This window comes from Elephas maximus, chromosome 7 (assembly GCF_024166365.1).
Source record: "Elephas maximus indicus isolate mEleMax1 chromosome 7, mEleMax1 primary haplotype, whole genome shotgun sequence".
NCBI classification, from domain to species: Eukaryota; Metazoa; Chordata; class Mammalia; order Proboscidea; family Elephantidae; genus Elephas; species Elephas maximus.
The window spans coordinates 36,434,773-36,447,294 of record NC_064825.1 but is presented as its reverse complement, the minus strand read 5'-3'; the positions used below and the strand labels follow the sequence as shown (position 1 = coordinate 36,447,294).

General features: G+C 38.0%; 1 protein-coding gene across 10 annotated transcripts in view; it reads right to left on the bottom strand.

Annotated features, from left to right (window-relative positions):
- DLG2 (discs large MAGUK scaffold protein 2) overlaps window positions 1-12,522 on the bottom strand; it is a 2,175,949-nt gene that overhangs the window by 1,772,641 nt on the left and 390,786 nt on the right. The window contains exon 1 of one of the 10 annotated variants that reach the window (XM_049891089.1): window positions 4,044-4,822. The exons of the other annotated variants lie outside the window; for them this stretch is intronic. Coding sequence (XP_049747046.1) covers window positions 4,044-4,073 — 30 coding nt within the window. The 5' untranslated portion in view covers window positions 4,074-4,822. Of the gene's footprint in view, window positions 1-4,043; window positions 4,823-12,522 lie in introns of those variants that run through there. 10 annotated transcript variants of the gene reach the window in all.

Sequence of the window (12,522 nt, the reverse complement as noted above, 5' to 3'; positions counted from 1 at the left end):
TTGGGAAGCAGGGCTTTCTTCCAAGGTGCCTCTGACTGGATTCAAACTTCCAACCTTACAGTTAGCAGCTGAGCGCATTAACCATTTGCACCACCCAGAGACTCCAAAGATGAGAACCAAACCACCAATTGCCATCAAGTCAATTCCAACTCATAGGGACCCTATGACAAGAACAGTGACACCCAAATGCCTATCAGTGCCAAAAGTAACAAAGTGCAAATCTAATTTTTCACAATTCTACTTTTTGTCTGTCCTTATACCAAATTCCATATGCTATTACATATGATACTTGAGAATTCCTACAGAGTTAAAGAAAAATTCTACAAACTGCTTGCATTTTATTAAATTTAGTCCAGAATATTCTACCTGTTATCCAGAACATCTAATAGCACGGCTCTACCTTAACATAGCCTAAGGTTATTTTTTTTATACCTCAGTTAAGGAAATCATTGGGATTATTATACTCCAGTTATTAAAAAATATATTCAGGAAATGTCCACTTAATAAAAGGTGTTGCATTAGTTACTAAATTGTATTTAATCAGTATTATTGAGATGGCCTAATTTTCCTCAATGACCACACCCAAAAAGAGCTACTTTAATAGACATAAATGTGTGAATTGCTTTATTGAATTCCTTCCATATGCCAAGAATTGTGCCAGATTTTTTTTTTATAAATATACTTTATCACAACATAACTTAAAAACCAAAAAATCAAAGCCATTGCCATCAAGTCAATTCTGACTCATAGTGACCCTGTACGACAGAGTAGAACTGCCCCACAGGGCTTCCAAGGCTGTACTCTTTACAGAAGCAGATTCCCGCATCTTTCTTCCACAGAGTGGCTGGTGGATTCGAACTGCTGACCTTTCAGTTAGCAGCCGAGCACCTAATCACTTACACAGGGGTAATACATCCATTTGACAAATGGAAATTGAGACTCAGGGAAGTTAAACAACTTATCCAGGTCCTAAAGCTAATAAGTGTCAGAACAACAGTTTAAATTCAAGTCTTGCTCTATAATCCTACTCTTGACACTAAGTCATGCTACTTCTCTTTTAGCAGCGACATCTGTGACAAGAGTTGAAATTGAAACTGGACAGAAATAAGAGAGATGACTCAATCTTCTTTTGAAAATGAATTGTCTGAACAATGAAAAGACCTTGAGATGCATGTTGCAGAAACTCTGTGTTTTTGGCTGTCCTGATGATATCCTGGCTTAAAAGGTCTTGCACCGATTCTGAAAGGTTCTAGAAATCAGCCTAACCAGGCTGTAGTCCCCAAGACCTTAAGCAGTCTGAGTCATAAGGGTGAGACCTAGACTGTGATTATATCGGAGGGCTTAGATTATCATGGAATGTGCCACAATCATTTCCTTCCTTTTATATGCAGAAAAACTAAAAACATAAACTTCTCCAGTATGTCTAATAGATTATTTTATACCGCCATTATGCTGTGATTTTTCTCCATTTGTCATAACCTCTTCTCTCGTTAATCTTCTAACTTTCATTCTTAAGAATGTGGAGTAAAGACATAAAGAGGAATTTGTTTCTGCAATGTGTGCAATAGAGGGGACTGGAGTAACGTAGTGGGCACAGAAGTCATAGGGGGATCCAAGTGCACAGTAACTACCTTTCATGCTGAGGCGGGAAACGAAGAAGAGAACTAAGAAGTCTAGGCAGTGAAAGCATTTACGTTTCCCTGCCTTGGGAAGCTTTGATGCAGGTAGGTGGTAGTTGGCTGTGGTATGGAGACGTGCCTTGGATAAAGTAGAGGCTAGCAGAGATCAGAGTAGTTATCAGCCCCAGTCTCACATATAACTTGTATAAAGCAAGAATTGAAGAAAACACTTCAGCCAGAACTGCTAGAAAGTGGACTCATTGCTGGAAGAGAAAGATATGAGGACTGGACTTAGAAAGAATTAAAATTTTCAAGTTGTTTGCAAGTTTCCTGTCAAAGAGTTCCAGGAAAGTGGAGCAAGGGCATTTCAAGTGCAAGGCCACTTGAGAAAAAAGAATAAAGTATCAACGGTTGTGGGTGAGGTGGATAGGATTTGCAGTCTGAAGCCAACTAGGAAGTCTCCTCACCTATGTGCAGCTTTTAGACCAATCACACATTATTTATCATTTAAACATTATAATGTAACTTCGTTGAAATACATTTGTCTATAAAGACAGCATATATAATCCATTAACCCTATGCCATCAAGTCAATTCCAACTCATAGCTACCCTATAGGACAGAGTAGAACTGCCCCATAAGGCTTCCAAGGAACAACTGGTGGATTCGAACTGCCAAACTTTTGGTTAGCAGCCGTAGCTCACCATAGCTCTTAACCACTGCACCACCAGGGCATTGATTTGAAAAATTCATGAAATTTCACATGAGTATTTGTCCTGTTGAACTGTACAGATTACATGATAACAGGAATGACAACATTTTTTCTTAGTGGTCGTTAATATTTTGCTAAGTAAATGTAAAGCATGTGACATGAGTTTTAATCTGATCATCCTCTCCATATTGAAGGAACTTAGATTTTAGTGTTGGCTTGTCCAGTGCAACAGACATCCAGTTTTGAGTTCTAATTAATAACTCTTTATAAATTATTTTTAAAGTATTAATTATATTTCACAGTATCTGAAATTATTATGATTTGGGAATAAATAATTATGAAACACATTTAGGTCAGATTTGACAGTGATCTTTCAAGAAAAGTAACACCAAGTGTAACACCTCAGGAAGAGTAAAACATATTTGAGACTCCTTTCCTAGATTATGTAAGGAAATACAACAATTTCCCACTTGGCTTATTATTTTTGCTGACTTAAATGGAAAAACTGAATGAGAGGCTTGGCAATTTTTAGAAGCAAATAAGGTAGTCATTTGATTTAGTCCTAGACAACTAAGCGAAACAGAAGTTTTTAGGCTTCAAATCCACTAAGATCAACTAAACCCACATGCGATATTAGGCCCCATGGGAAGATATCCATTAAGATTTTCTGGAATATAATCTCTAAAAGTAAAATATTTAAGGTCATACCATAGGGAACTCAGTTTGTGGCTTCAAAATTAAATAATCTTTTATTTAGTTGTAAAAGGCGATAACACCAGAAAATCTACACTTAGTGAGTCTCACACACTAAGCTATTGATTTTGTCATGTTTAGTGGGTGTGAGATACTGAAATGTGAGATGCCTCAAATTAATTCATTGTATGCTTCTATACAAAATGAAAAGGGAGCTAATGAATAAGTGTTTGAATCAGTTTTTTGTAAAAGTAATAATAATTCCTATTCAAATTACCAGTGCTTATAAAAATTAAATACATTATTTAGAGGACAGAATAAAATAAAATGCATTTGAAATTTTAACCAATTTCGGCAAACTCATAAACTTACTGCCTATTGATTTTATTCCATCCCCACTTTTATTTCAATTTCCAATAATACAAATATTTCATTTGCCCTCATTAATCAATATAGAGAGGATTGGTCCAACATTAAATGTTGTTTATTTGTTTTCAATCAGAGCCTAAAAATTTTTCCTTTAAAAAAAATCACTAAAATGCAAAATATCAGAATTCTCCAATCAGAAACAATACATCAAGCCACAGGAAAGCTGATTGGCTTCTTCAAACGTTGAAGACATGTAGAAGACTCTAGTTTTTAAATGAAAAGCTAATTTTCATGCTCAGAAAACCTACCCTGACATGTTGTGTTAAAATGATGTGTGAGCTACACTACTACTATAGATATTTCAATCTTGAGCTATAAATACATGCAAAAGCAATTCCTGACAAAAAAAAAGAAAGAAAATCACAGGAAAATTCTCCTTTCATTTGCACAAACATACAATATCACTTTAAGAAGTTGAAATCACATAAAGACAGGACCCTCAGACCCTCATGGGGAACAAAATACCCAGCAAAGTATATTATACTAATCACTTTATCTCGTAAACTGACAGCATCTACCAAGCTGTTTAATTACAGGACCAGAATAATAATAGAAAAATGCTGCACACAAAAGCCCTGTTTCCTATCCTACCTTTGTGGTGACAATGCACAGGCAATCCATCCTGGATCCCTGCACAGGACTCAGTACATGGAAATCACACCAGCAAATCAGCAAAGGTGAGAAAAGCCTTTCGGTAAATAGCACACACAGAGAAGCAGAGCCTGGATTCTGCACAGACGGCTTTTCCAAGGGGGCCCCTCATGGAAATCTCGAGCCCTCCTCCACACAGCTGAAGGCAGGCAAGATTCTCCTAAAAAAAAAAAACTAGGCATCGGAAAATCCCCTAGAAATCCGCTCCGGCAAAACTTCCCAGGGGCTTGCTGGGCTCCGCGGCTGCATGGTCCTTTGGCGAATTCCGCGATTGGAACAAGGCTCCTGTGAGTGCCCGGCACAGTTCTATCGCCGAGATGAGTGTTACACCAGGCACCAGAGAATCACATTTCAGCTCTCGCTCTTGTTTCTCAGTTCTGATCTGCTGCTTCAGTATACCCATAAGAATTCCTTTGCCAAAGTCCCCCCTTTGCTGCGTTCGTCTTTCCTACTAACAACTCTGAGTAAGCACAACACAAAAAACTACCCGGCCCATCTATCAAAGGGCTGTCGTTCGGCTACCACAAGGGCGGCTTTTGGTAAGAAACAGCTATTTATTATGAGCATGATTCCCGGGAGCCTAAATGACTGGAAAGATATGACTGAAAAGCTAAGGTGCGTGGAGTGCTGCACACATCGCATCTTAACTCACTTGCAATTACAAGGGCAGCTGCTTACAAATGACTAACAGCTGGAGAAGGAAAATCGCGCCAGGGACACACAGGAACTGCGGTTGTGAAGGTTTCACTTAGAAAACGTTAAATTTCTTCTTTTATCTGTGTACCTGTTTGTGTGGCCTATGACGTATGCAAATACACAAACAACCTGAGTATTTAGATGAGTAAGTAGATTATGAAATTGGGGTGGGAGGAGGCTCCGAAATGTTTACAAAAGTTCCACATTCTGAGAAACAAAAATGAGTTCTTTCCCAAACTTTTCCCTCCTCGCTAGCTGTCTGCAGGCACTTATTACGTGGGCAGAGCTTTGTGCTCAGTTTTGCAGCATTTTAACAGCCACACGGTTAACCCTCCCCTAACAAATCCTTCCCTTTCTTCCAGGGAAGCTGCTACATAAGCTTCCTTTGAGGTGCTTGACAAGCAACACTCTGGATAATAAAATACCTTTATTATTATTTTTTTTAATCGTCTTAGACACATGTGCAGAGACAGGCTAAAACACACAAATAGAAAGACACAAGGGTACAGAGAGGAGAAACAGACAGCAAATGACAGAATGGAAGGCACTGCCTGACCAATAAAAATGAAAAATCAATAGCTCTTTTCCACTAGGAAGAAAACACATCGTCAACTGGACCATTGACAATATCAAGAAGAAATGTCGAGAGATCTATACATTGTGATTATGCTTCAAGATGCTGAACAGGACTGTTCTCTACCCTCCCCCATCACCATCACCCTCTCTTCTTTCATAAAGAATTTATTTTCTATAATAAACAATTTGAGAAAAGACTGGATAAGTATGAATCTTCTACCTTTCATGAATTATTCAGGTCCTAACCTCAGTGTTCTCCAGATTGCTAAATAGATGAGTGTCTCAGAAACTGACATGCCATTATTTTGCTAAAATGAGAGCACTGTTTCTAAAGATAAAAAAGAGCTCACAGCAAATGAACTTTCAGTGAAAAATGAATAAAAACTTCTAAAGTTCAATTTGATACAAAATCTTCAAGAGTGGCTCAAAAAAATAAGTTGCAGTTATAAAAAGAACTTCCTCTGAAATGTAAACCTACCAGCATAATAAACTTCAGATAATTTTAAGTGAACACAAATAAAACCCATACTCTGATCCATTCAATTAGGCAACAGTCTTCTGGCTCAATAATATGAAAAGGTTAAAGGCACCACTTTGCCTATTCACCTTATTTATTACATCATCACAAAAATTAAATTAACTCAGCACTTCCTAAGCTTGTCTCAGAGTATGTGTAACATCATGTCCTTGAGCATTCCCAGGTACCTGAGTGCTTCTCAGACACAACCAAAGCACATAATATGCAATCGATACTGATTGCCATATTCATGTTCAAAATAATTAGACTTCATGCTCCCATAACACAATATTAAAGTTGACAAAGTATTTGTGGCATTCTCACAAGCTGAGGATGTTTAAAGGATTTATCAAGGACAGATACCTAGTAACTTTCAATGTCTACATTAAAGACCATGCCTCTTAACTGCAAGTCCAGGGCTTTGTTAGTCATGATCAGAACAGAGACAGTCAGTGTTTAGAAAAAGGAAGTCAATTGGATAGCAGAGTAAGAATGAATATTTTTACAAGATATCCTCGGAAGAAAGGAAGCTAAGATATAGGCAAACTGGCAGAGAAAGCTTGATTAGTCTTCAGACCCTGCCTAATTACAGATGAAAGCACTTTGGAAACTATAAAGCCCTGCAGAAATGAACGGCAGCTCATCTAGCATAGCTCCTGGCATACCACAGGCATTCCCCAAGTCATTCATCCAACATATGTGTGTTAAGGGCTCACTGCATGATTATTTGATTAATATTTGAATCACCTACTAGACTGTGAATTCCCCATTGTGTAGCCTAGTATCTCATTTATTCAACAAACATACTTCACAATCTACTTATGTGGGAACACAAGGGTGAGTAAAAGCTAGCAGAATCTCTACTTACAAGCAACTCAACAACAACCACAGTACACTACTGTAAGCACTTTGGGGTGTTTTAGAATCACAATTAGAGACATTTAGAATTGGAACAGTCAGAGAAGGCTTTCTGGAGAGGACCTTTGAGCTGAGTTGAGAAAGAGCCAGTAAGAGTTACCTAAAGTTGGGAGTTAAGAGAACTCCATGTACTCCATTATATTTGAAAAAGGTATGAATCAATATCTTTCACCTTTATACAATCAGCTTACATAAACACATCCAGTGGATTTCCATTAAATAAAAGTACTTTCAACAGCCATTTCACAAACTGTATATGCAATCTCTGCTTGGAAAATGTTGAGTACAAAAATGCTGAAAACGCATGTCCAGTATACATGTTCTATATTCATTAGGTTGTATTCACTACATACGATTGATCGGGTAGTATATGTATGTTTAGATGTAAGTAAATGCTTAACGTTTTAAAGTGTAGTCCCACTTTGGCTTCAACTTTCTACTTTGTGCATGTCTTGTCTTCCACTGATTTTACTCAGATGTAAAGATAATAGAAGATAATCCATTCCTTCGTCTCATGGGAAACATTATTTTATTTTTAAAATTAACAAGGCATTGGCTTGAAGCATTTTTTTACAGACTTAGAGCTCAATTGGGCGTGTGATTTCACAAAAAGTATTTGGCAAGATACAATTTCACAGCATAACTGCTTTACTTCATATCTTTTAAAGGTAATGATATCAACCTAGGAACATATTGATTCTTTGTAAAATCTATCGTTGGAAATTTGATTTTGTAAATTATTTGCACTAAGCTTTTCCCTTAATCATTTAAATGCATCATTTTTATTTTATTTTTCCTTTGGGGGGAAATCTAAAAGTGAAATATATCTTGTGCCTATTCTCTTAGAATTTAAGCCCTTTGAAGGCAAAAGTAATATATATCTCTGGCACCTAGCACAGTACCTGGTGCTTAAGAGATGCAAAATAAATATTTGTGGAATGAAAGAATAATCACAACTTATGCCATTTTTTTACTGATAGATTTTTTCAACCTATTAAAACCTATTATCTGTATCCCTTATCTATATGAGAGTTATATATGCATATAGTTAAGAAATATATATGGGTATATACAGAGAGAGAGAGCCTTGACGGTTCCTAACTTGGCTGCTAACCAAAAGGTCAGCAGTTTGAACCTACCAACCATTCTGTGTGAGAAAGATGTGGCAGTCTGCTTCTATAAAGATTACAGCCTTAGAAATCCACAGGGTCTGTATGAGTTGGAATTGACTCGACCACATCGGAGTTCGGTTTGGCTTATATATATATATATATATATATGGAGTCGATTCTGACTCTTAGCAACCATATAGGACAGAGTAGAACTGCCCCATAGGGTTTCCAAGGAGCACATAGTGGATTTAAACTGCTGATCTTTTGGTTAGCAGCTGAGCTCTTAATCACTATGCCATTATATATATGTGTGTGTGTGTGTGTGTGTACACACATATATATAAAATAGATTGGTACATGTAGCTGAAGATTATTTCCAAATACAGGTATTTTCTCTGACAAATCTAGCCTCATCCAAGTAGTTATGGTTTGGAACAGTCTGATCTATGATAGAGAAAGACAGTTTCTAGCTGGAGTGCTGCAACAACTACTACATGTGGCTGAAACTAGGTGTTTGCCCTTGTGATAGAAAAAACAGTAATAAATGTAAGCATTTTTATTAATAATAGCAGTTATTTACCAAATGGCTATTATCTGAAGTACTGTGGTAGATACTTCATAAATACTATCTCTGATCATCACAGTGCCCTTCAAGAAGGAATTATAATCCTCATTTTACAGATGAAGAGAGCAAAGCCCCTGAGGTTATATGACTTGCGCTAGGTGATATAGCATCCAGGTGACTGCAACCCAAAATACAAAGCCTATGCTCTTTCCATCTCATCATACCTCAAATCTTCAAGCAGTTTTCACCTCCCTAGGTACAACCTGACAGTGTGGCACAGATGCAAAGGTCTTCTGGACTCTGTGCAGGCCAATTACAAACTGTTGTTGTTCTTATTGTTGTTGTTGTTTGTGCCCTCATAGCAACCCTATCATTGTTGTTGTCCTTAGGTGCCTGCGAGTCGTCCTAACTCATAGCGAATGAAACACTGCCCAGACCTACAGCATCCTCATGATCTTCGTTATGCTTCAGCCCATTGTTACAACCACTGTGTCAATCCATCTCGTTAAAGGTCTTCCTCTTTTTCGCTGACCCTCTACTTTACCAAGCATGATGTCCTTCTCTAGGGATTGGTCCCTCCTGATAACATGTCCAAAGTGCAAGAGATGAAGTCTCGCCATCCTTGCTTCTAAGGAGCATTCTGGCTGTACATCCTCCAACACAGATTTGTTCATTCTTTTGTCAGTGCATGGTATATTCAACATTCTTCGCCAACACTGTAATTCAAAGGTATCAATTCTCCTCCAGTCTTCCTTATTCATCGTCCAGCTTTTGCATGCATATGAGGAGACCGAAAACACCATGGTTTGGGTCAGGAGCACCTTACACCTGAAAGTGACGTCTTTGCTTTTTAACACTTTTAAGAGGTCCTGTGCAGCAGATTTGCCCAATGTAATGCGTCTTTTGATTTCCTGACTGCTGGTTCCATGGCTGTTGATTGTGGATCCAAGTATAATGAAATCCTTGACAATTTCAATCTTTTCTCTGTTTATCATGATGTTGCTTATTGGTCCGGTTGTGAGGATTTTTGTTTTCTTTATGTTGAGGTGTAATCCATGCTGAAAACTGTAGTCTTTGATCTTCATCAGGAAGTTTTTCAAGCCCTCTACTTTCAGCAAGCAAGGTTGTGTCATCTGCATATCACAGGTTGTTAATTAGTCTTCCTCCAATCCTGATCCCATATTTCTCCTACATGTAGTCCAGCTTCTCAGGTTATTTGCTCAGCATACAGACTGAATAAGTATGGTGAAAGGATACTACCTTGATGCACACTTTTCTTGACTTTAAACCACACAGTATCCCCTTGTTCTGTTCTAACGACTGCCTCGTGATCTATGTACAGGTTCCTCATGAGCACAATTAAGTGTTCTGGAATTCCCATTCTTCGCAATGTTATCCATAATTTGTTATGATCCACACAGTTGAATGCCTTTGCATAGTCAATAAAACCCAGGTAGACATGTTTCTGGTATTCTCTGCTTTCAGCTGGGATCCTTCTGACATCAGCAATTATATCCTTCATTCCACATCCTCTTCTGAATCCAGTTTGAATTTCTGGCAGCTCTCTGTCGATATACTGCTACAGCCACTTTTGAATGATCTTCAGCAAAATTTTTATTGCATTTGATATTAATGATATCGTTTGATAATTTCCACATACGGTTGAATCACCTTTTTTCATGCCAGGTAGCTGGGCTTTTGGGTTAGCTGTCCTCCAAATTTCTTGGCATAGACAAATGAACACTTTTAGCACTGTATCCCTTTGTTGAAAGATTTCAGTTGGTATTCTGTCAATTCCTGGAGACTTTTTTTGCCAATGTCTCCAGTGCATCTTGGGCTTCTTCCTTCAATACCATTGATTCTTGATCATCTGCTACCTCCTGAAATGACTGAAGGTCGACCAATTCTTTTCAGTATGATGACTCTGTGTATTCCTTCCATCTTCGTTTGATGCTACCTGCGTTGTTCAGTGTTTTGCCTATAGAATCCTTCATATTGCAACTTGAGGCTTGAATTTTTTCTTTAGTTCTTTCACTTGAGAAATGCCAAGTGTTCTTCCCTTTTAGTTTTCTAACTCCAGGTCTTTACATATGTTGTTATAATACTTTACTTTGTCTTTGGCTTTTGTTTGTTTCAATACCACCAAGAAAGAAGTGCCACGAGCAGCTCATCTTTTGGACCCAGGGTCCCCGTGCTGAAAAGCCCCTTGCCTAGGAGAAGATTGATGACAACGACCTTCACCCAGGACCAACAGAGAGAGAAAGCCTTCCCTTGGAGCTGGTGCCCTGATTATGGACTTCTATCCTACTAGGCTGTGAGAGAATAAATCCCTGTTTGTTACAGCCATCTGCTTGTGGTATTTCTGTTATAGCAGCAGTAGATAATTAACACAGAATTATAACTAAGGGACCTTATAAGACAGTGTATAACTGCCCCATCGGGTTTCCAAGGAATCTGGGACCCCCTCAAATAGACAAGTGCATCTCTGGTCTCCTACACTCAGGCTTTTCATACCTTATAAGGGCCTTGGGAGCAACCCCAGAAGGAATGGACTCCACAGTAGAAAGATTAGATCCAACAGAAATAATAGAAGAAATCCACTTACCTAGACTCCCATCCCTGTCTGTCTGTTCCCCATATACCCAGGATAACAGGCTCAAGAACGACATCTGCAAAGTATGTTAGCTCAGTAAAATAAATAGACTGCCAGCAGGTCATAGCAAAATACCTGCCCTCATTTCCAAACTCTCCAGGGACAAGTAGGAAATTAAGACCAACTGGAAAAGGACTGACTTTTCCAGAGAGTTTCTATGACGAAAAAATATCTAGATAGTACTGGATTCTGAAAATAATCCATGAAAGGCAGGAGTCTACATATTCTGCTCAAGTTAAATGTATGTGTCTCTTTGTAAAAGAAATAAAAATTTTAAATAAGAAAACTTTTGAGTGAATCAAGAATTGCTACAAAAAACAAAGAAGTGTTCACTTTTAACCTGCTTTTTCACAACAGTTTTCCAATGTATTAAAAAGCAAAATTGTATGTCAATTTTGCTTACTTAAATGAGTTGAAACATAGTTAATTGATACCATAAAGCTCTCTCTTACTATCATTAAAATCTAAACAACCTTTGAAATTTAGATAATTATAAGTGGTAAGCTATAAATGATAAAAACATTCAATAAATACTGTGTTTCCCTAACAAATTAAAATTTATATAAATTTCATTTAAAGTCAAGTACACTGTTCACGAGGCTCAGTTTTTCCTACTATTATATGTAATGTTGTACATTGACTAGATCCCAGATATCCAAATAGTTCTGTACAAGCCACAAATGTAAAAAGCTGTATGGTCTGAAATGCAATGTTGCTTTCAAATCAATATAAATAATCTCAGTAGTATTGCCCTTCCCACATGCCACCTTCCACACCCCAGTCACACTGGCCTGCTATCTTCCTCAAATATACACTGTGATTTTTCCTCGGGGCCTTGAATCTGTTTTTCTCTCTGCTTAAAACTCTCTTCCTGGGATACTCACATGGCTGGCTCCTTCTTATTATTCAGGTCTTCAGTCACATGTCATCATCTCAGTAAGACCTTACCAGACTGACCTCCTTAATTTAATTAGATTCCTTCCATTATTCTCTATTACTTGACACTGTTTGTTTCCCTCACGGCAATTATCACAACCTGAAATTGTCTTCTTTACTTATCTATTACTATCTCCCCTGTTTGAGGTTTATTCATGAAAGCAGGAACCTTGTTTGTCTGTTTTATTCATGACTGTCCTCAGCGTTTAAAACAGTGTCTGACACATTAAAAAAAAAAAAAAGGAACCCAAACTCATTCCCATTGAGTTGATTCTGACACACAGAGACCCTATAAGACAGAGTAGAGCTGCCCCATAGGGTTTTCAAGGCTGTAATCTTTATGGAAGCCAACTGCCACATCTTTCTCCCATGGAATGGCTGGTGGGTTTGAACTCCCAACCTTTTGGTTAGCAGCCTAGTGCTTAACCACTGTGCCACCAGGGCTC